At 38.4% G+C, this 24,684-nt stretch overlaps 1 protein-coding gene across 2 annotated transcripts; it reads left to right on the top strand.

Moving 5' to 3' along the window:
* The first annotated feature begins 1,489 nt into the window (after nucleotides 1-1,489).
* Nucleotides 1,490-24,129, top strand: RPE65 (retinoid isomerohydrolase RPE65). 2 transcript variants are annotated; one of them, XM_016920640.4, is made up of 14 exons: nucleotides 1,490-1,561; nucleotides 2,750-2,832; nucleotides 4,578-4,728; nucleotides 6,563-6,670; nucleotides 6,774-6,915; nucleotides 10,443-10,590; nucleotides 11,800-11,881; nucleotides 12,118-12,250; nucleotides 12,360-12,499; nucleotides 13,125-13,254; nucleotides 19,826-19,940; nucleotides 20,035-20,129; nucleotides 20,235-20,346; nucleotides 21,484-24,127. In XM_016920640.4, the coding sequence occupies exons 1-14, from the start codon at nucleotides 1,551-1,553 to the stop codon at nucleotides 21,633-21,635; spliced, it is 1,602 nt and encodes a 533-aa protein (XP_016776129.1). In that variant the 5' UTR covers nucleotides 1,490-1,550; the 3' UTR covers nucleotides 21,636-24,127. The 2 variants fall into 2 exon arrangements, with proteins under 2 accessions (XP_016776129.1, XP_024202280.1); XM_024346512.2 differs by lacking the exon at nucleotides 6,563-6,670 and having other exon boundaries at nucleotides 21,484-24,129.
* Nucleotides 24,130-24,684: the final 555 nt, after the last annotated feature.

Genomic DNA, 24,684 nt, shown 5'->3' on the forward strand with positions numbered 1-24,684 from the left:
AAAATTTTATGCTTTTATTGCTGGTTTAAGAAGATTTGGATTATCCTTGTACTTTGAGGAGAAGTTTCTTATTTGAAATATTTTGGAAACAGGTCTTTTAACATGGAAAGATAGATATTAATCTCCTCTTCTATTACTCTCCAAGATCCAACAAAAGTGATTATACCCCCCAAAATATGATGGTAGTATCTTATACTACCATCATTTTATAGGCATAGGGCTCTTAGCTGCAAATAATGGAACTAACTCTAATAAAGCAGAATGCAAATATTGTAAATATTAGAGAGCTAACAATCTCTGGGATGGCTAAAGGATGGAGCTTGGAGGCTACCCAGCCAGTAACAATATTCCGGGCTCCACTGTCGAATGGAGACACTACAACTGCCTTGGATGGGCAGAGATATTATGGATGCTGAGCCCCAGGTGCTACCACTAGGACTTCTACCACTGTCCCTAATGGGTGGAGCCCATCACATGCCTATGCCCTCACTGTAAGGAAATGAAGCTACTGTTGTAAATCTTGGGAAGCACTTGGATTAATTGTTATACAGTTTTGTTGAAGAAGACCCCTAGGGTAAGTAGCCGTAACTGCACACTAAATTTAAAATTGTTAATGAGTTTCTCAAAAAAAATGTTAAGGTTGTTAGCTGGTATAGTATATATCTTGCCTGTTTTCCAAGGACTTCTTTGGGCAGTACCTTGTCTGTGCTGGCAAGCAACTGAGACTTAATGAAAGAGTATTGGAGATATGAATGAATTAATGCTGTATACTCTCAGAGTGCCAAACATATACCAATGGACAAGAAGGTGAGGCAGAGAGCAGACAGGCATTAGTGACAAGCAAAGATATGCAGAATTTCATTCTCAGCAAATCAAAAGTCCTCAACGTGGTTGGAAGAATATTGGCACTGAATGGTATCAATAAGGTTGCTAGAGAGGGTTAGAGGTGCACAATGTGCTTCCATAACATTTTATACTTCTCCAATCTTAGCACTAATCAAACATGGTTGAATAGTTTGTTTACTATAACTCTTACAGAGTTATAAGATCTGTGAAGACAGGGACAGGGACAATACCCATCTCTGTCTGGTTCATAGGTGGTAAGTAATAGATATTTTTAAAAATAAGTGAGTTAATGAATGAGGGTGAGAATGAAGGCACAGAGGTATTAGGGGGAGGTGGGCCCCAGAGAATGGTGCCAAGGTCCAGTGGGGTGACTGGGATCAGCTCAGGCCTGACGCTGGCCACTCCCACCTAGCTCCTTTCTTTCTAATCTGTTCTCATTCTCCTTGGGAAGGATTGAGGTCTCTGGAAAACAGCCAAACAACTGTTATGGGAACAGCAAGCCCAAATAAAGCTCAAGCATCAGGGGGATCTGAGAGCTGAAAGCAACTTCTGTTCCCCCTCCCTCAGCTGAAGGGGTGGGGAAGGGCTCCCGAAGCCATAACTCCTTTTAAGGGATTTAGAAGGCATAAAAAGGCCCCTGGCTGAGAACTTGCTTCTTCATTCTGCAGTTGGTGCCAGAACTCTGGATCCTGAACTGGAAGAAAATGTCTATCCAGTAAGTATCTCTGGGAGACTTTTTAAAAACACCTTCATGGATTCATGATAAATGTGCTATTTCAAGGGCTCCTGAAGAGAAGGCATTGATTAATGACCTGTTTAGGAAAGACCCTTGAATTTTGGTGGGGAAATTTTTTCCTGCTTATGTATTAAAGCAACTAGCTAGAATTCAGGTCCAAATTATGGAGGGTTTGTGTGACTTAGCCCGGGGTTTGGAAGCAGTCTTGAGTATGGCGATTTCAGACAGACTTGGGCTCCACTCCTTGCCCAGTCATTTCCTAGTGTGTGACTTTGGACAAATTACCTAACTTTTTAAGTCTAGCTTTTCCTGTATATAGAAAGATGTCACAATAGCTTTTACTCCATTATGTTACTGTGAGATTTAAAAGAGCTAATGCCATGCAAAGTTCTTTTTATGGTATGTAGGACATAGTAATTGTTTAGTAAAAGGTAATTATTATAATTGAGTCTGGTCAGAGATTCCACTCTTTGAAGTTACAACATGAAACTGAACAGAGGATGTAGAAAGTAAACAAAAATATAGAACCTGAATCTCCTGGTCTGACTATGATGAAAAAGTACTGTAGGTCTTGGGGATTGGTAGAGAAATGAGATGATGGGGAAAAAATTATGGTATAATATGAGTGAATAATGAAAGATGAAGTACCTGACCCAAAAAGCTGTCATCTCTCAACCCCTAGGAAGGAGATAAATGAGTCTCTCCTTGAGGCAAGAAAATCAATGATGCAGTGAGCTGAGCATGTTGATAGGGTGGGAGAATACTGTGGGAAGGACCCTGTTTAGGAACAAATTTCAGGAAGTGAACTGATGGCAGTAGGATTGATTGATTTGTCTTCCGAAGTAAGGAAAAACTGCAGAGGACAGGATTAAGTTCACTGTAACCATTGATATTAAAAGAGAGGTCATGTCTCTTGACATCAGAGCAGTGATCTGGGACCCCCTTCCATACCTGAGTAGTCTTCCCCACCCCCAGCCTCACGTGCTCCTCCCGCCCTCACCCCCGCTTCTCCCCCTACCCCCACCCCCACCCAGCTGAGACTAGACTGGCAGGAGTGAACAGGCTTTGAGCCAGCCCTAGAGTGCCTTCTCTCCTGCAGCTCTGCCTCTATCTCTGCGGACTTTGAGCATCAACATGGGCTTCTTCCTTATTCTTCCACCATTTCAGGGTCGAGCATCCTGCTGGTGGTTACAAGAAACTGTTTGAAACTGTGGAGGAACTGTCCTCGCCGCTCACAGCTCATGTAACAGGTTGGTCTCGCCCATCTTGAAGCCATCCTCTTTTATGTCAGTCTCTCTTCTCTGGCTTCCTATTCCTTGGCGTCTCTCAGGGCGGACTCCCCCTGTGGGTCACAGGGAGAGGGATCAGGTGGTTTGGGCTTTTTATAGCAAGAATCCATTTTCTTTCATTCGCCTTTACTTTATTTCTCTAATGCAGAAAAATGCTACCTAATTGGAATTCCCTAAGGATCAGGATTACACCTTTGTCATCTTCAAACTGTCAATGCCTAGCTCAGTGCCTGGCACATAGTACATTTCCTATAAATGTCTGTTCCATTGGTGTCTAAATAAATGAAGGCCCAGTGACAAGCACCTGGGAGTATTAAAGGGTGGTGGGTTTCATGCCCATTTTATTAGAGGAATGTTGGTTCTGCTGGGAGGCAGATGTAGATGCTAACCTAGCTCTATCATTTCACTGTCTGTGAATCCTCTAAGTTACTTAAACGTTCTGAGCCTCAATTCCCTTACCTACAAAAACCCAAAATTTACCTCATGAGGATGTTGTGAAAATTAAGTGGAGTAATGTAAATAGAATGATTCACCCACTATCCAACACAAAGTGATCAATAGACAGTAATTATTACTATCAGTATCATTATTAGTTATAGGAAATAATCCATTTGCTTGAAAAACTTCACTGGTAGGAATCAAGGAAGCACTGTCAATCACTGCCCTTCTCAAAGGATAAACCTACCTGGGTTTTTTTTTTTTTTTTTTTTTTTTTTTGAGACAGAGTCTCGCTCAGTCGCCCAGGCTGGAGTGCAGTGGGATGATCTCGGCTCACTGCAAGCTCCGCCTCCCGGGTTCACGCCATTCTCCTGCCTCAGCCTTTCCAAGTAGCTGGGACTACAGGCGCCCGCCATCACGCCCGGCTAATTTTTCGTATTTTTAGTAGAGACGGGGTTTCGCCGTGGTCTCGATCTCCTGACCTCGTGATCCGCCCGCCTAGGCCTCCCAAAGTGCTGGGATTACAAGCGCGAGCCACCGTGCCCGGCCCTACCTGGGTTTTTAGGGACAAACCTAACTGTGAAAGCTGAGAGGCCTTAAGGACTATCTTGGGTACCCCACATTTTGCAGATGAGAACACTGAGGTCCAGAGATGACATGTGAGCTGATCCTAAACCAGAAGTCAGGTCCCTGACATCCAACCCTGTGGACTTTCTGCTACAGCAGATTGACTTTCATCCAAGCAGTAGCTCACACTCACAGAGGGATATAGCTCTAGACTTTAAAGAGCCAGGATTCCTGTTTTTTCATTTAAATAGTTTTTTTTCTATAGACACATCTTTTTAAAATACATTTATTCTCGCTCTTAATCCATCCTTCTACTCCTCACTCCACTAAAATATATCAAGAAATTTGAAAATCTTCTTAAAAATGAGATGGCAAAAGGCAAATGGATTGGTGTTTGGGGAAATCTATTAGGTGGAGAGTCCCAGTCCTCTCAAGATGCTTCTCCCTCACTCCTTCCAACCCTTTATCCACACTCTGGGGCATCTCCACGTTTCCCAAGGTGTGATCTCCTAGTGAAGGTGAGTCAAGTCAGCGGACATTTTCTAAGTGCTGTCCAGCGCGAGGGCTGGAAATGAAAATCACTGCCAGCTCTATGAGGAAGAAGCTGCCCAATCAGGCTGCTGATATACTCTGCCTTACCAAGGACAAGCCTAGCCCAAGGCAGGGATAAGAAGCAATGTTCTGTCTCCCCTTCATCACAGGCAGGATCCCCCTCTGGCTCACCGGCAGTCTCCTTCGATGTGGGCCAGGACTCTTTGAAGTTGGATCTGAGCCATTTTACCACCTGTTTGATGGGCAAGCCCTCCTGCACAAGTTTGACTTTAAAGAAGGACATGTCACATACCACAGAAGGTAAAGCAGCACTCCATGCCACTCCTCCTCCCCAAAGTAGGGCCTAGCTTGACTCCTCCTCCCATGTGAGTTTTAACCTCTGAACTCAGGAGGCAACCTATACACCCACTTTCTTCTCACAATGTACCTGGGCCAGTGTGTCTGCATGGATATGAGGGAACATTATCATGGAATAAAGGAGAAGCTAAAGCCTAGGGCTTTGGGGTCCAACATGAGTGGCTTTAAACCCTGTATTCAACAGACATGACTTGCCTAGGAGGGTAACCTTGGCAAGATGTTGACCTCCAATTCTTGGTTTTATAATTAGTAAAATGGGAGAAATAATAGAATCTACCTTATACATTCATTACAAGCATTAAATGAGAGCGCAGTGTCTAGCACACACAAAGCACTTCATAATAATAGCTATTGTGATGCTTGTTGTTATTATTATTAAACCATTGGCCATCTTGATTCCTTTTTCTTTTTATAAAATTGGAAAGGCCACTGGGAAAGGGGTCGGGGGCTGCCACAAAGTAGTGAAGGATGAAACATGTCATAGTGATACCAGAAAGAGAAGTTTTCTGAAAACAAGAGATTATTGCTAAAAAGTCTTGAAGCCCTAAATCATCATTCCAGGAAACCCCCATTAATGAAGTATTAACAAATACTTTGTCTTCTGCTTTCGTGTTCAAGCCTATTAGTGGCTTTGTTGATCACCACAGATTTCAGGCATTTTGAAAAGACCTGTAAAGAAACAGTGAAAGGGGACTTGAAGCAGGACAACTTGCACGATAATAGAAGAGAAACAGATGATGTCAAGCAGAAATGTAGCCATGAGAGCTTACTGTGGAGTTCAGATAAAGCTTCCTATACCTTCGACAGAGCAGGGTACTCTTTCTTCTTCATAAAAGTGCGACCGGGCGTGGGTGGCTCACGTCTGTAATCCCAGCACTTTGGGAGGCCAAGGTGGCCAGATCACTTGAGGTCAAGAGTTCAAGACCAGCCTGGCTAGCATGGTGAAACCCCGTCTCTACTAAAAATACAGAAAAATTAGCCGGGCGTGGTGGTACATGCCTGTAGTCCCAGCTACCTGGGAGGCTGAGGCAAGAGTATAGCTTGAACCCAGAAGGCGGAGGTTGCAGTGAGCCAAGATTGCGCCACTGCACTCCAGCCTGGGCAACAGAGCAAGACTCCATCTCAAATTAATTAATTAATTAATTAATCAAATAAAAGTACAAAATCAGATTTTAACTGGCTCTCCATATCAGAAATCCTGGGCAAAGTATGCTGTCTACTCTAAGATATGGTTTAGCAGACCTGTCTAGGCAAGAGATGAAATTCAAGAATACTTAATTTTTAAAACAAAATAAATGTTAAAATTGAAGAAAAACATAAAAGTAACAGAGGGAGATTGAGAAGAATATAAATCAGCACACCATGTCTGGAATTTTCCCAGTAAGTTTAGGTTGATAGGTTATAGGTGATGGGGGTGGGGGCTCTATGTGAACTTCCCCCAGGGCTGCAATGGTGTGATATAGAAAGTTCATGTTGTCCTGCTCTGGCCAACTAGGATTCTAACGCAGCTTGGCCACATATGCCAATCACTTAACTCCTCTGAACCTCAATTTCCTCATCTGTGAGGTTTAAAAGATAAAAACGTAAACTCAAGGGACATTGTGTCTGCCCTGCTTGGTCACCCCAAGAAAGTGAGCTAATAAAACCCTTTATTCTTCATGTTGTACATTTATGATTGTGACTTGATGAGGACACATAGAATGGCCATTCTAAGCTCCACATGGGCTATACGGATTGCTCCTGTCTATACCCTTCCCTATGTTTCAATGTCCTTCAGGTTCATCCGCACTGATGCTTACGTACGGGCAATGACTGAGAAAAGGATCGTCATAACAGAATTTGGCACCTGTGCTTTCCCAGATCCCTGCAAGAATATATTTTCCAGGTTACTGAACCCAAACTGAATGTTACTCAAGACATTTTATATTAGCCCTTCTTCTCTCATGGCTTGAAAATTACTGGACTGAAAAATTCATTTGTTTCTACAGGTTTTTTTCTTACTTTCGAGGAGTAGAGGTTACTGACAATGCCCTTGTTAATGTCTACCCAGTGGGGGAAGATTACTACGCTTGCACAGAGACCAACTTTATTACAAAGATTAATCCAGAGACCTTGGAAACAATTAAGCAGGTGGGACACAGTGCTAGGTGATGTTCAGGAATTTAGAATTTGGAACTTAAAATTATTTCAACATAAATTATTCATGCTGCGAATATATGATTCTGACTTGATGAGGACACACAGAATGACCATTCCAAGCTCCAAATGGACTGCACTGATTGCCTCTATGATGCTTTCCTGCAATTGGTGTAATTTGGTGAAAAGAACATGAGAGCCAGATTAAGTTTCAAATCCTAGCATTGTCAACAATGACTAGCTATTTGACATAGGACAAACATTGTTTCTTCATCTCTAAAATTTTAAACACTTACATGGATTGGAGAAAACCCATATAAAATGCCTAACATATTCATTCATTCATTCATGACACAAATATTTATTGAGTGCTTTCCATATTCAGAATTTATGCTAGATGCAAGGGATAGATCAATGAGTAGGGTAACATGGTCCCTGCCTTTCATAGCTTTTATAAGCTAGCATGAACCTGGTAAATACTGGGTGCTCAAAAAATTATAGCTACTGATACTGAAAATCATGCTATTTATGGTTCTAGGCAAGTATGTTGCACTAATTTGCCCCTTCTTATAGATACTTCTTATTAGAAATAAAGCTATATCTTGAATGAAATAGCATAGAACAAAATTTCAGCAATATTTGGAAGTGACAAATTTTACGGACAACTTAGGGAATCTCAATGCAGCAGTCCTTAGATACACATTTTGAACCAATATTTACTAAGATATACCTATTTACAAGGCATTGTTCTTGTCTTCAGGTGACTTAATGTCTAGGTGGAGAAATCAATTATGTAACTGTAATAGGACAAAGAATATGATGAGTCTTTTAAGAAGGAAAATATTTTAAGAAAGCATAAATACGAAAGGAATTGCTTCTGGAAGTAGTTGGCAATGCAAGGTGGGACAGGTGAAAGAAGGCTTAAAGGGAAAGGCTTTGGGCTGGAAGTTAGAAGAGAGGGATGACTTCAGTGAATTTAGAGAAAGGATATGCTAGATGGAGGGGGTAAAGTGATCAAAAGCATGGGGATAGAAGGTGTTCATGAAAACTGGAGAATAATCTCCTTGGACTAGACTTGCAGCATTTCTCAGTGGAGGTATTAGTATGACATTAGGCAGGGGGTGACTCATCATCATGGAGACGTCCCATACATGGGAGAGGTTTGGCATCCCTGGCCTCATCCACTAAACACCAGTCATGTTTTCAATCATTATACAAACCCAAAACGCTCCTGACATTTCCGTATCTTCCCCTAGGGGGCAATAACACTCCCAGTTGAGAACTAGTTGCCTAGAGTAGTTAATGTCAAGGGGAATATTGAGACACAGGGTAGGATGAAATTAAAAGCTTGAATAATTGGCTAAACATTTGGAATATGTTGTTTACCTAATGGGAAGCTACTGAAAGTTTTTGCTCAAAGAAGTAGTATGAGTAGGGCTATATTTTCAGATGTTTATTTGGGGAGCCATGTGTGGGCTGTATGGGAAGGTAAAAGAGATAAAGTATAGGTGGGAGACCAAGAGGTGAAACTAAAGGCCAGAACCACAAATGCAGTACTGGTAAAAATAAGAAGAAAAAAAATAGTCTCAACATTGAGTCTCAATAGCACAAGCTGATCTATAATTCTCAACAGACTATTTACTACGTCTTAACATACACTCCCCATAGCTCTTTCTTGTTTATGTTGTGTGTGTGTAACCATGTACAAGTGTGTGTGTAGCTCCTTTAGAGAAGAACAAAAGCTGAGTTTCTGAATCATTCATTTGACTTTGATAGGGAATCTGTATTACAATTACATGATATTTTAATTAGAAATATAGAAGCTATGGTATGGCTGCAGAATAGACTTTATTAGGAGTCAGGTTCCACTGTTACTAGCACTGTAAAATGTAATTTTAAAAATGTGAAATTTTTGATTGTTTACTGTTATTAACCAGTGCCTTTGCCTCCAGCCTGATTCCCTTAAATACAATTTATTTAAGGCAGCAGTAGCAATTTTTAAAAATATAAATATGAAAGTATTACTCCACCTAGGGAATCCATAACTTCCCAAATAAAGTCCAAGTGAAGGTCTTTGTGGCTGGCCCACTCTTATTTCGCCTCCTCTACGCATGCCCTTCATGGCAGCCAGGTTAAATGACTAGTAATGGCCAAACAGCACACATTATTTCACAAGTCTATGCATTTACATTAGGATTCCCACTCCCTGGAATACACTGTCATCCTGCTCCACTTGGCTAACTCCACGCACCTTTCAAACATTAGTTAGAGTCATGTTTCTCAGGAAAACTGCCTCATCCCTCAGTCTGGGCTAGATGGCGCTTCTCTACGATGCCATTGCACACTCACAGTGCTTTACGCCGGCTTATTGGTCTAATGCAGTGCTGTCCAATAGAACTTTCTGCAATAATGGAAATGCTCTATAACTGTGCTATCCTGGTGTTATTAAGCACTTGAAATGTGGCTAATGTGACTGAGGAGCTGAATTTGAAGTTCTATCTAAAAATTAATGGTCCTGTATTAATAGAACAGCACGGGTCTAGAATGAAGTTCTTGAAAGCAAAGATCTTCTCTTTCCTGGGCCATGATACAGTGCCTGGCACATAGTGAAAGCTCAGAGTATTTGATAAATGATTGACTGAATAAATGAATATCTTGCCTATTATTTAAATAAGGGTGCTAAAATGTCCTATGCTTTAAAAAAACTCCCTAATTAATTGGAAATAATTTTGGTTAGATAAATATATATTCCAGTAATTATTCATTCAATAAATCTTTACCAAGTAGGTCCCAGGTGGAAATCTAGTGCTGATTCATCCAGCTCTTTATCCTTAAACAAGACACTTGATCTCTCTGGAACCCCAATTTATCCTTCTGCAAACTGAGAGATTTGTGTTACATTTGTAGTTCTAAACTTCTTATGAGACATAAAATTGAATTAAATGCTGTATGCTTTTGCCAGAAATGTTTATATTTAATTAAAAGAGATCCATGGTTCTCCTAAAGTCTATTTAAATTAAGACTTTCTATACTAGATGAAGCTTGAATTCCCTTTCAGTTCCAAACTCATACAGTACCATGTGCAAGACACATAGTTGGTATTTACATAGTACCATAAGAAATTGACATTTTTGGAAATCAGCAATTATTAAATGTTAGCAATCTTATACAATTAAATCTAATACAATAATAAGAGTATAAAGAGGTCTGAGGACTCAAACTTATGGTTTGAGGTCAATCTGCATATGCTAAAAGAAAAGTAACTAACCAGAGCCCTGTATGGTATACATCAAATAAAGAGATGTCACAGGTAACTCCAGATTCAGACACATGAGGGGGCATTATGTTCTGCATGAAGGTGGGAACTCAAGGTGAAAGAGGGTAGAATCCAGAGAGATGGGAAGAAAGAGAAGTGCACTTAGGATGAGAGTTCAATGGGTAGTGGTGACCTCAGACCTAGGGACAAAGGTATAATGTATCTTCCTTCTCTCAACTGGAGGACACTCACTTTACTTCCGTAGGTTGATCTTTGCAACTATGTCTCTGTCAATGGGGCCACTGCTCATCCCCACATTGAAAATGATGGAACCGTTTACAATATTGGTAATTGCTTTGGAAAAAATTTTTCAATTGCCTACAACATTGTAAAGATCCCACCACTGCAAGCAGGTGAGTTTACCAATCTGTCCTCTTCTGAAAATAAGTGTCTATATTGTGAGAAAGTTACTGTATTGTGAGAAAGATAAGAATATCAGAATAGCATTTTGTGCATAGTTAAATTACTCTCAGACTTCAGAAGTACTGCCCTCATCCCTACCCTATAAGGGGCCTAATGCCCAAGGGCATCATATCAAAGGCTGACAACTTGAAAATATAGAAAGCAAGTGTCCAAGTTCTCTTCTAGAATATTAAAAATGTAGTACATATATATATATGGATTTGATCCTATACAATTAGGATTCAAACTTAGCAAACATTTATTGAGCACTTATTCATGTGCTAGGCAAAATTAAATTAAATAAGCATGTATGTGTGCATAATAGCATACATACATATATGAGAGTGTACTAAATATGTTGTGCTTAATTCCCAAAACTACAAACAAATCTGTTATCTCATAGAAGTACTATAGAAAAAGAACTACAGCAAAAAGAGTGTACCCTAGAATTCTCCATTCATTCTTCATTTATTGCCAGGTTCATTGTTCACCACCTTGATGATGGAATTATTTGAATGTATACAGATTTTTGTTTAGTATTATTTAGTACAGTTCTCAAAGTGTAGTCCTTGGACCAAGACCATCTCCTAGGAAACTGTTAGAAATACAAATCTTGAGCCTTGTCCCGGGCAGACTGAATGAGAAATTTTGGGAGTGGAGCCTGCAATCAGTATTTTAAGAAGCTCTTTATGTGATTCTGATGCACACTAAAGTTTGAGGACCATTCACTTACTAGTGAGTAAATTTTAATGTGCATAAGAATTACTGTACAGGGCTATTGACACAAACCCACCTAAACTATATCCTTTGGGCATCTTAAGATTTTGCAAAAGGCATTTTGACCATTCTGAGGTTTCTTCCCTACTCCCCTGACTTAAAACTCACCTCCAGCTATTGCAAGATGTGACTCCACTACACTCCTCTTGCCACAACCCTATTTGAGTGCACGTTTCCAAATCTGCTGCTATTTGGATTTTCCTGGGTGATTTTGCAGCTTCACATGAAATTTCACTAAGAAGTGCAAATGATGGAGAAAATGAAAATAACCCCTCTAAAACAATCAAAATGTGTTTCTTTGCCTGTATAAGCTGTTCTAAATGCTTTGTATTAAAAAAAAATAAGAGGCTCTTCCAAAGCCTTTTAAAACCACTTTATTTCAGACAAGGAAGATCCAATAAGCAAGTCAGAGATCGTTGTACAATTCCCCTGCAGTGACCGATTCAAGCCATCTTACGTTCATAGGTAACTTGAAGGCCTGCTATGAATCTTCAGGAAAACTCAAGTTTAAAGATTTGATTTGCCTACCTTTGATACCAATCCTGATCACAATATTTTTTTGCAGAAAACTAAATTTAAACTAATTAATTTCATGTAGGCACTGTTGATTCTTGTAACTGAGCATACCACATATATACAAATTTGTCTGTGGCTTGAGAATCAGCCCTTTCATTCACAAGCCCGTTTGTGTTTCTGAACAGTTTTGGTCTGACTCCCAACTATATCGTTTTTGTGGAGACACCAGTCAAAATTAACCTGTTCAAGTTCCTTTCTTCATGGAGTCTTTGGGGAGCCAACTACATGGATTGTTTTGAGTCCAATGAAACCATGGGGGTAAGTCTTAGATATATTTGTCAAGTTTGTGATTCTGAAGAAGATGTGTTTAATAATGTACACTTTTTTCCTTTTAAAATGCATCAAAATATTTTCCTCATTTTTCAAGGTTTGGCTTCATATTGCTGACAAAAAAAGGAAAAAGTACCTCAATAATAAATACAGGACTTCTCCTTTCAACCTCTTCCATCACATCAACACCTATGAAGACAATGGGTTTCTGATTGTGGATCTCTGCTGCTGGAAAGGGTAAGAAAGGACACTGGATAAATGTGACACCTCCCATTGTTCCTGGAAATTACGGGGTTTTTACAGAGATGCTGCACTCAATCTGAATCACATCTAAAATAGCAAGAGTTATGTGAGGGTCAAAAATGTAATTGGAAAAGCAGTAGGGAGTTTAGGTAATCTGAACATCAAAACTATGATTAATGATTGAAAACTAATCGGGTCCACGAACCCCACCTGAAAACAAAAGACTCTGTGACCTGAGAGGTGAACTTAAACTTGACAAAATCACTGGGGAAACTTGAGCCCCATCCTCTCTGGGAAGGGAGAAAAAGACATGTGTTTTTCAGACTAGCCAAATCACTAAAAAGACAACAGCCCCTAAGGACACAAACAGAATGGTGACAGGAAGTCAGAACAGAAAGTATCTCAAGGCTGCTGTTACTTAAACAAATCCATTAAGCAGGTCGCTTTATTTTCATCCTGTGTGGGCAGGAGGAAATGGCTCTAATACACCTGGCTCAATAGCAGTTTCTGGGTTGTGGAATAAAGAACAGGCAGGCACTTGTGCTTAAAAAGGCATGAATCATCTCTCTAAAATTATTTGTAATTGCCTGTGCTCATGTTTGACTTTTTATTTTTGCAGATTTGAGTTTGTTTATAATTACTTATATTTAGCCAATTTACGTGAGAACTGGGAAGAGGTGAAAAAAAATGCCAGAAAGGCTCCCCAACCTGAAGTTAGGAGATATGTACTTCCTTTGAATATTGACAAGGTAACCTGCTTCTCTGTAGATTTCAAACAGAATGTTTCATCTCTCTCAGGAATTGTCCTCCTGCCTCATGTTTATACATAAAGTCTTGAAATTTGAGAGCTAGAAGGAGCTTTAAAAATAGACTAATTAAACTTCCTTCATTTTACAAATGAAACTAAAGCTCAGAAGAGTACTGTGACTTAGCAAAAGCAACTGCAGCAGAGCCAGGATAAGAACCAGGTTTTTTAATTCTAAATCTGCCGTTCTTGTATTTACAAAATTGTCTTTAAAATATACTTCCTCGGTGAATAGTGCAGATCCACTGATTCCTATAATACTTTATCAATAATATAAATAGTTTAAATAATTTGAAGTTCTGGAGAGATGAAGCATCAAAAAGTACTCTTGTAGGGAAACCAGTTCATTATTTTGGTTTTCTATAAATCTTCTGAAAAATATCACTAGAGGTTAAAAATCATTACTAACAATAGACAGTCATCTCTTTATTTCTACTTTTTCTTCCCTGCATTTAGAGACTGTCTTTTTAGAATAACCAGAGTAACATCTAGAATTTGTAGTGTGATGGAAATACCAGTCAAAATCAATAAAATATAATTCTCACATATAGGTATGTGAATATATGCTTTCTTTTGTATCTATTTGCTCCCTGGTTGCACAAAAGGGGTTATTAAAACAGCTACATGGAATGTAAAACTTTGTACCAAAGGCTTAGATATGGTGTAGTAGAAAATAAACTCAATTTAGAACCAAACACCACTGCTCTTAAGCAGGTTTGTAAGCTCTATGAAGAATGAGAAAGAGGGAGAAGGTTGAGGTTGAGTGTTACAGACAGGCAAAAGGGCGTCTATAAAGGCAAGGAGGAGTTAAAAATGCAAGATTTCATCTATAAATATGAAGTAGTTGCTGAGGTTGGTTTATTTAGGGGTGTAGGGGAGATGGGTTTTGGGCAGAGAGACTGGAAAGATAGGTTGGAGCAATATTGTAATGGGCTATATAAGCCTTTGAGTGTTATATAAATATAGGGAGCCATTTAAGTATTTTCAATGTGTATTTTAAGTGTATTTTAGGACATGATTAGATCTGTGATTCAGAAAGTTTACTCTGGCAGCATCATGGAAGACAGACTGGAAAGTGGAGAGTCTAGAGCAGAGGCTAGAAGCCCTATTACAGGATTAATGCAATGAGGCAAATAAAAGGGAATAAGTAGTTGAGTTAAGAAAATGGTGACTGAGAGATGAAGATGCAAAGCTGAGAAATATTTAGGCAGCAAAATCAACAGCAGTTGGTATCTAATTACATGTGAGGGGTAAGGGAGAGGAAGGAGTTCAGGACGCCTTCAAGATTTCCACCGTGAGCAGTTGAGTGAATGATGATATAATTCACTGAACTGAAAACATAGAAGTAAGAGGAGCTGGGCCAGGCGCAATGGCTCATGCCTGTAATCCCAGCAGTTTGGGAGGCCGAGGCGGGTGCATCACCCAAGGTTGGGAGTTCAAGACCAGCCTTACCAACATGGAGAAACCTCATCTTTACTAAAAACACAAAATTAGCTGGGCATGGTGGTGCATGCCTGTAATCCCAGCAACTCAGGAGGCTGAAGCAAGAGAATCGCTTGAACCCAGGAGGCGGAGGTTGCAGTGAGCCGAGATCATGCCATTGCACTCCAGCCTGGGCAACAAGAGTGAAACTCCATCATAAATAAATAAATAAATAAATAAATAAATAGAAGTAACAGGAGCTAGCTTGTAGAAAAAAGAATAAATTTTACTTTATAGATGTAATTTGAAAGTACCCACTAGCAATCTTAGCAAAGCATTCCATAGGCAGCTGCTGTACATGGATCTGGAGCTCCAAAGAAAGATCATGGAGAGAGATCAATCTGGGTACCTTAAGGATTTTTGCTTTCCCCTTAAGAAGCATATCACTGACATGTAGTTGAGCGTTCCCAAAATACTCACCAAATGGATGAGTCAGTTAATTTCAGTAAACTCTTACTTTGCTAATAATGGTAAAAATCACAATCATCTTTAAGGAAATAAAAGAGGATCACTTAACTTAAATATTCACATTGCAAAATAAAGAAAAAAGAAGGATTTTTCTAACTGTATGGTTATCACTGCCTGAAGAAATATTACCCAATTATAGAATAGGGAACTGTAATAATCATAAAAAAATGTCTAACATCATCTAATCCATCCCCTCTTTCTTCTAATAGTTATTGAGTAGCCACTAAAGCAGGCATCATACTATTTGTTGCAGTGGGTACATAAAATACACTTCTAGTTCTCATGGAGCCCATTACCTAGTGTATCAGAGAGAAAGAAGCCGAATCAGGAATAGCCATGCATGTCAGCACAGGAGTAGTACTCTCAGGAGGGATAAATTGATTTGTTAATAGCTAGTCAGATGATAATGTAGGGGAGATTCATGGAACATAGTTATTTGCAATGGGCAGTAATATGGCAGGTGGAGATGGGATTGAGGCAGAACAACTGAAGACAGAAAGAGCAGTTTGAGGAAAGACAGATAGGTGGAGAGGGAGATACACAGAGAGAATTGGCTATTATAATTGGTTGAAACATAGGCAAAAGTAGTAAAGTAAATGGAATAAAAAGTTATAAAAGTACGTTGTACTCTTAGAAGGCTTTAAGGCCAGGCTAAGAAATTTGCACTTTATTGAACTGGTAATGGAAAGACAGTGAAGGTTTTTACACAAAAGAAAAGCCCATAATTAATAGTATTGAAATGATAATGAAATTTGTAAGAATAGAGAGATGAGACTGCAGGCAGGGGGGGAAATCATATTTTAGAATAGGTTTTCCAAAAGAAACATTTAAAATTTGCTTATTTAAAAAATAAAGAATTTGAGAGCCAGAGAATACAGAGAGAGAAGACAGCCAAGCACAGTAGCTCCAGAAAATAAACACGTGTAGAAAATGGTAGAAACAAGAGAAGCCAGAAAAAGAAACAAGAGCCACCAGAAAGCCCTAGTTCCCACTAAGAGAGAGTAATGTCACAAAGATGAGTGCAGGTGAGGGTTATACGGTGCCCATTGCCATAGACAAGTTGAAAAGGGTGAAGACTAAGAATAAAGCACTAGGTTTGGTGATCTCTAAGGGAATAGAGTGAGAGAGACAGAAGTCAGGCTTCAGGGCTCTTAAGGTAAGCAGTTGAGTATCTGGAAAGCAGTTACTGCGTGCACACTCTTAAAAGTTTGGCAATGAAGAGAAAAATAGAAAGGGCTTAGGTCCCAGCTACTTGGAAGACTGAGGCAGGAGGATTGCTTGAGTCCAGGAGTTCAAAGTTACAGTGAGCTACATGCCATTGCAGTCCAGCCTGAGGAAAAGAACAAGACCCCATCTCAACAAACAAACAAACAAAACAGAACAAGACTCCATCTCAAGAAACAAACAAACAAACAAACAGGAAATCTAATTTAACAATGAAAATAAGCAAAATAGAACAAAGTAAAAAATTCAACTTGAAACCATATAAATAATATATTAAACATAGACATAGACATTTGTACTTATTGTATGCATGTACATAAATATGCATACATGTGCACACCCCTCGCTTCTTCCCAGCGTCACCACTAAGTACCTCGAGTCCCTTATTTCACAAAATCTTGCAGAATCTTCTCTTCTATTGGCTCCCACCTCCCATCCTTTCCCTATTCTGAAAATCTTCCACTATTTACTTTTAATTCTTAGTCCATCACCAGAAAAAATCTCCTGTCTTCTCTTCTTAGAATGTTGCCTTCAACTTCCTTTTTTAACCAAAATCTGGCTCTCTCCCCTAAGGACACTGGTCTCCCCAACAGTAATTTCCAGGGGAATCAGTTTCTCCTCTGTACAGGGTACAGCCCTTTTACCACTTGGCCTGGAGTTGGGGTAGAGGTCCTTCTTCTTTGCTGCTTTCAGATCATTGTTCCCTCTATTCACCCTTAAAATTCCCTAAGTTTTCATCTCATTTTATCTAATCATATAGCCAAGTGATGTATGTGTGTGTGTGTGTATGTGTGTGTGTGTATATATATATATATATATATATATATATATATATATATATATCCCTCATGCCCTCGACTTTGCCACTACTTAAGACTATACTCCTTCCATAATCTATTTCATGCATGACCCACTCTGACCTTTTATCTTTCAACATCACTTGCCTACTGCAATTTCCACCAGGAACTTCCAATCCATTGAACACAGTACTTTCTCACTCTCACTACGTTGAGGATTTACCTTCTCTCCTCACTCAATTTAAGCTTTACAGTCAATAATTACAATCACTTTCTCATGTAGACCTTCCTTTCCCTTGCCTCTTTCTTACCTTATCAAAGTCATTTGTCAAAATCACAACCCTAGTTAAATTCAGCTCTCCACCCCCTCCATGCTTATACCTCTGAGGCTGAACTAAGTGCAGACAACACACAATCATGTTAATTGGTCCCATTTTAGATGCATGACCACAAATCTTTCTGCTACATTTCCCGGCTTCACTTACTCTCTCACTTTGCTAGTTAAATATTCCACACCCTCCTCTCTTTAAACTTTTACCACCTCCCACTTCCCGCCTCCACACTCAGATGCAGCTGATGGCTATGTTTCCTTTTTCTCTGAAACAAATGAAAGAAATCAGAAAGGAACCATAGACTTGCCAGCACATCTACCCACCCACCAGCATCTGTACTCATATACTGAATTATCCATCTTCCTATCCAGAGCTGATCTCTTTCATCCTCCTTCACATTCTCAGGGAAATCACTCTCCCAATTCTCCCCATCTTTCCTAGATCACCACTCTCCTACCCTTTTCAATGGATCATTTTTGTCAGGCTCTTACAAAATCCTTCTCTTGACATTTTTGCCCCAACCAGCTGCCTTCTCATTCCTCGTCTTGTTGGAGGGCCTTGGTTCCCCTATCTTCCATTTATACACTCACTCGTTGTTAAATATTCATGCCTTATTCATTTACATTTTTAGCTTTCTCTTAAACTCAAGGTTCTTACCTGCTAGTGCCAGCTCCACATCTGCATTTGGATGCCCAATAGACATCTCAAGTCTAATAAGACAAGACTTGAACTTCTCATCTTCCCCTACCAAAAATTTACTCCACCTGTAGTTCCTATCTTTGTTGTGACATCAACATTGTACAGGTCAAACACCTTGGTGTTATGCTTGATGCCTCTCTTACTTTCATGCCTCTTCCTCGTCCCATATCCTATTTAACAGGAAATCTTCTTGACTCTGTCCTCCACTTCTTCCACTTCTCACTGACTGCAATGCTACTGGCCTAGTGTGAACCATTGTTTTCTTTCAACTAGACTACTACAAGACAAACTGGTTTCCCTGATTCCACTCTTGGATCCTCCCTACTAACAAGGCTACCCTAAAAATAAATCATAGCATCTCACTCCTGTGCTGAAAACCCTCCAATGGCTTCCCATCACTCACTCACAGAGAAAGATCAAGTCCTCATAATGACCTACGAGGCTTTGTACAGCCTGGCTCGTGACCTCCCCACCTTCCTTTCTTGTTCTCTCCCCTAGCTCAGTTGATAGAATCCACACTGGACTCTTTGATGCTCCTCAAACACACTCAGCATCCTCCTCCCTCAGGCCTTTGCACAATTTGTTCTCTTAGCTTGAACACTCTTCCCAGATATCTGCATTGCTAATTCTCTCATCTTCTAAGAGTTTTGTCTCCTCTGCCACCTGTTCAAAGAGACCTACCCTAACCATCTATTCAAATTTTAACCGCTTACCCTTCACGTTTCTGATCTTCTTTCCTCTATTCTATTTTTCCCCCACATTTGTGGTATATTATAAAATTTATTAATTATATTTATTGTATATCTCCTTGAACTAGAATGTAGGCTTCATGAGGACAGGGACTTCACTCTCCAAAACATCCTGAATGCCAAGAATAGAGTCTAGAATAAAATATGTAATCAAGTATTTGATGAAATTATTAATAAGTAGATATGTTAGAAAAATCTCATGGTATTTCATAAAATAATCAGAAAAATCATGTGTGTGTGACAAGAGATCTTAGGAAACATATGGTCCAGTGGTTTTTTTTTCTTTTTGTCAACATAACTGTAAGGATTTTTTTTTTCAAGCAAAATCAAAACATATTCTACGTGTGAAAGAAATATACATTCTTTCATCCCTCAGGCAGTCGAAGTCTTTGTTGTTCTGCAGAAAAACATTAATTATTATTATTATTGGTTTTGAGATTTTTGTTTGGTTTTTGTTTTTTTGTTTTTCAGAGGCCTTTCTTTGGAGCTCTAAATTTTCTTCAAGGATGGTCTCATTTTCTTGAAGAGAAAATTGATGGCCTAAGAGGTTATGTGACTTTCCCAGTGATACATAGCCAGTGACTGACACAGGCACAGATAGCTTGCCCAGTCACGTCCCAGGGTCCCTCATCTATAGCTTCCTGCAGTTCCTCCCTGCATGTTGACCTAAAAAAGAACTTGGGAGCCAAGACTTAAGAACTCTGCATTTTTGGCTGTTTGAATTCTTTCCTGCTCACTGAGGTTTCTGTTATCTTCTCTCCTAGGCTGACACAGGCAAGAATTTAGTCACGCTCCCCAATACAACTGCCACTGCAATTCTGTGCAGTGACGAGACTATCTGGCTGGAGCCTGAAGTTCTCTTTTCAGGGCCTCGCCAAGGTGAGATGATCTAGAGAAAACTTCACGCGGGAGTGAACAAATGTTTCTTTCAAAGAGATTAAGAGTTTTCCTAAGCATGTGCTCTATTTCGTAGCATTTGAGTTTCCTCAAATCAATTATCAGAAGTATTGTGGGAAACCTTACACATATGCGTATGGACTTGGCTTGAATCACTTTGTTCCAGATAGGGTAATTAATCCTTCTTACTAATATTTGAACAGTGCTTTGAGTATATGCTAGTCAAGTAAAGCATATTGACTGATTGCTTGATTGATTTTTCTTTCTCACAAACAGCTCTGTAAGCTGAATGTCAAAACTAAAGAAACTTGGGTTTGGCAAGAGCCTGATTCATACCCATCAGAACCCATCTTTGTTTCTCACCCAGATGCCTTGGAAGAAGATGATGGTAATGAAAGCAATTGTTGTGTCTGAATACTCTTCTTACTGCAGTTCTGTATGTTAGTTCATCAGGAAAGGAGTAAGGTTGATTATTCCGTAATACTCAAAAATGATCCTTAATACTATAAATAGAGCAGTACTGAAGAATTAAAACTATTTGAAAAGAATTTTCATCTTTTGATCAGGTCTTGTTGATTACCAGTAGAAAAAAATGTCAAAGCACCATTTGGTGTCACGATGGAGCATCAATGTCTGCTCTAGATGAGGGAGAGAAGGAAGAAAAAATGGCAACATGAATTCCAGGTTTTTGCCTTCCCTGACGAAGACATATTTCTAAAAAAAATAGCAATTCTAAGAAGGGAAGCTAAGTATTATAGCAGATACAAGAGAATGAGAAGGCAGGTCTGTGAATAGTTTTCATTTGTTCTTTCGGTAAGCTAGGGCTTGAAAAAGACCCAGAGCCACACCAGCAACTCAGACACAGCAACTCAAATTACAAATCAGCAGTGTTAGTTAACTGCTTCTCAGCTGGGACAGGGAGATAGATTACACTCTATGGGATTAAAATATGGAAAACTAAGAGAAATGAGATAAAGGATTGTGGAGCCATTTCACACTAAATGATTTTATATATCCAGTCGAAGCTGTAAAAGATTTGTTCTCATTTTGTTTGAAGGAAGTCAGCTTCCAGATCGATCTTAGAAACCATACATATGATATATCTTACTGCTTTCAAAGTCTTTTAATACACACTTTTCATTTGATCATCACAGTTTTTACAGTATGTACAGCAGGTGCTATATTTTTATGTTACAGATAAGAACAGATCCATTTATTCAGTGAGTATTTAATGAGTACCTACTATGCTGTAGTCATTGTCATAGAATATTGAGATATAGCAGTGAGCAAGACAGACAAGACTCTCCCTTCTTAGAGCTTACAGTGTAGGTAGGGTACATAAAGAGTTTAAAAGACCTCTTTAGGTGGTCTCATGCCAGGTGGTACAAGAGTCAGAAAAAGAAGTCAGGTCATATGGTTTTCTATATTTGTCAATGTAATACCTCCTATATTATTTCAATGACATTTAATCTATAGCTTGGGCTTTTAAAAACTCAATATTACCTAATTTACTTGTGATAAACAGGTGTAGTTCTGAGTGTGGTGGTGAGCCCAGGAGCAGGACAAAAGCCTGCTTATCTCCTGATTCTGAATGCCAAGGACTTAAGTGAAGTTGCCCGGGCTGAAGTGGAGATTAACATCCCTGTCACCTTTCATGGACTGTTCAAAAAATCTTGAGCATACTCCAGCAAGATATGTTTTTGGTAGCAAAACTGAGAAAATCAGCTTCAGGTCTGCAATCAAATTCTGTTCAATTTTAGCCTGCTATATGTCATGGTTTTAACTTGCAGATGCGCACAATTTTGCAATGTTTTACAGAAAGCACTGAGTTGAGCAAGCAATTCCTTTATTTAAAAAAAAAAGTACATATTTAGATAATCATACTTCCTCTGTGAGACAGGCCATAACTGAAAAACTCTTAAATATTTAGCAATCAAATAGGAAATGAATGTGGACTTACTAAATGGCTTTTAATTCCTATTATAAGAGCATATTTTAGGTACCTATCTGCTCCAATTATATTTTTAACATTTAAAAACCAGAGTTCTCTACACTCGATTTATATTATATGTGGCTTTGCTGAGTCAAGGAAGTATCATGCAATAAGGCTTAATTACTAAATGTCAAACCAAACTTTTTCTCAAACCAGGGACTATCATCTAAGATTAATTACAGTAATTATTTTGTGTATACGTAACTGCTCAAAGATTATGAATCTTATGAATGTTAACCTTTCTGCTTATTACAAGCAAGTACTATTATTTCTGATTTTATAATAAGAAAATCTATGTTTAATCAACTGAGGCCTCTCAACCAAATAACATCTCAGAGATTAAGTTATATATTAAAAGCTTATGTAACATAAAAGCAAGTACATATAGTAGTGACTATATTTAAAAAAACAGAGCATAAAATGCTTAAAAATGTAGTATTTACTAAAATCAGATTATGGGATAATGTTGCGGGATTATACTTTATTGCATCTTTTTTGTTTAATTGTATTTAAGCATTGTGCAATCACTTGGGAAAAATATTAAATTATTAACATTGAGGTATTAATACATTTTAAGCCTTTTGTTTTTAAATTTCTTTTGTTCCAGAGATTGTTTAAAAATAAATATTGACAAAAATAATGTTTTATATCTTAATTCTAGTATCTGTTTTATGCTTGAAAGCATTACAGATCATGATACCTAAGATGATCAGCATGGTGTTTGACTAGGTAAAAATAGGTTGAAGGAACAGACTGACCAGGGTACCTGATCTATCCATTTGATCTTTATTTAGATAAGATGCAAACTCATTTTTTAAATTACAAATACTCAGTAAAGCATACTTTTCAAAGAATAACTAAAAATACAAAAAAGTAGAAATTGTAAAGTAAAATCATACAGAGCTCATCTAAGTTCAACTGCTCTTAAGATTTGGGTACTGGTCTTTTTCTTCTTTTCTATTCCTGTAGATTTTTTTATGTAATCATTATTTTTCCATCAGTAATTACTAGATAGAACTAAAAATCTCAAAACAGAAAGAGAATGCCAGGGAACTGCATGGAATATGTCACTGTAGATAAATATCAATCCATTGGTTCCTGTCGCTAGACATGATATATGAACAGAATTCCACAAAGAAAACTATTTTTCTATTTTTTAAAAAATGTAGAAAATTAATTACTGAAAAATTACTAAGTTTTAGACTTAATGTCTTCAAATTAAAAAAAAATTCCTACAATTCCACTTCCTACCCTTGCCAATCAATGATTCCCCGGCTTCTTCCCATTCATTTTTCATGAAGCAAGTCTCACAATTCAAGGTGACCATATCTCCTCCTGCTGTACGATCCCCTTTAGAGATCACCGATGTGTGAAGAAAGGAAAGAGGCAAATCTACGATAACATTCGGCTAATACCATTTCACCATCATTGGCATTCTCAATTACAATTATCACTAAGATTAGAGCAAGGAGACTTAGGAGCTACTTTTCAAGTGCAAGATAGAATATAAGCTTTAAAAACTTAAATTAGAATAAGAGATATTTAAGTTATGTGGGAGAGATTAACTCGTAAATTCGGACTTTCTAGGAAACACCTACTCCTCTGAGCGATCTAGAGAATTATGTCCCATCTATACAAAAGAAAATCTGTTTTCAGAAAAATAACTCAATTGAATTAATATAAATTGACCTGTTAATAAGTAGTTATTTTTAAATAACAAGCTGTTTGAAGCCTATTTTTTCTTCCATTTTTTGTGCCTTATATTTGCCACAGCCAAGACGAAAAGATAATAAAATCTTTGACATAATATCATCAAGGGGTAATCAGTAACTGACAACTGCCTCATGGCAGATAATCTAGACAGTCCCTGTCCTATATTCTAAAGCAGAAAAGACCAACAGACATCAAAGGGAATCTGTCTTCCAAGGATTCTATGGCAGTATTACTCCATCATCCCACAGTCTGGCTGAGGAGCTAAATGCAGTATTTTCTTCTGTTCAGCCTAATAGGAAGAGTATCAATGATTAGAGATTATAAACATATCCCCTAAGGAATACCAAATCTGGTACAATGCAATCTCAATGAGAAAACAATCTCTGAAAGACAAGAGAAAAAAAAAAAACCTTATTTATCGAGTGCCTACTATTTACTAAGCATTTTTATTCCTCATACTACACCCATCATGGTACTATTTTCACCACTTTAAAGATGAGGAAAGGGAGGCCAAGTTACGTTCCTAATGAGCAATAAAACCTACAGTTTTGTAGAATTCTGTGAATTTCATATTAGGAACAGATAATAATTGTTAATATATATGCACCTAATAGATCCCTAAAATACATGAAGCAAAAACTGAGAGAATGCAAGGGAGAAAGAGATAATTCAACAATCATAGTTGGAGACCACTTAATGCCTCATTTTCAATATTGGACAGAAGAACTAGGCTTAATATCAAAAAGGAAACAGAAACTTTAACAACACTATGAACCAAGCAGGTCTAACAGACATCTATAGAAGAATCCGCCTAACGATAGCAGAGTAGTCATTCTTCTCAAGCACACATGGAAACATTCTCCAGGCTAGGCCATATGTTAGGCCATAAAACAAGTCTAAATAAATTTAAAATTATTTAGATCATACTTAAAATGTTATCTGTCCACAGTTGGGATAAATTAGAAGTCAGTAATGCAAGAAATTTTGGCAAATTCACAAATATGTGGAAATTAAATCGCA

Source organism: Pan troglodytes, chromosome 1, assembly GCF_028858775.2.
Source record: "Pan troglodytes isolate AG18354 chromosome 1, NHGRI_mPanTro3-v2.0_pri, whole genome shotgun sequence".
Classification (NCBI taxonomy): Eukaryota; Metazoa; Chordata; class Mammalia; order Primates; family Hominidae; genus Pan; species Pan troglodytes.

Excerpts from the sequence above, each read along its gene's own strand:
- RPE65 (XM_016920640.4), top strand. Across the intron at positions 13,255-19,825 it reads TTCCTTTGAATATTGACAAG|GCTGACACAGGCAAGAATTT; the intron begins GTAACCTGCTTC and ends CTTCTCTCCTAG. Across the intron at positions 19,941-20,034 it reads CTTTTCAGGGCCTCGCCAAG|CATTTGAGTTTCCTCAAATC; the intron begins GTGAGATGATCT and ends TCTATTTCGTAG.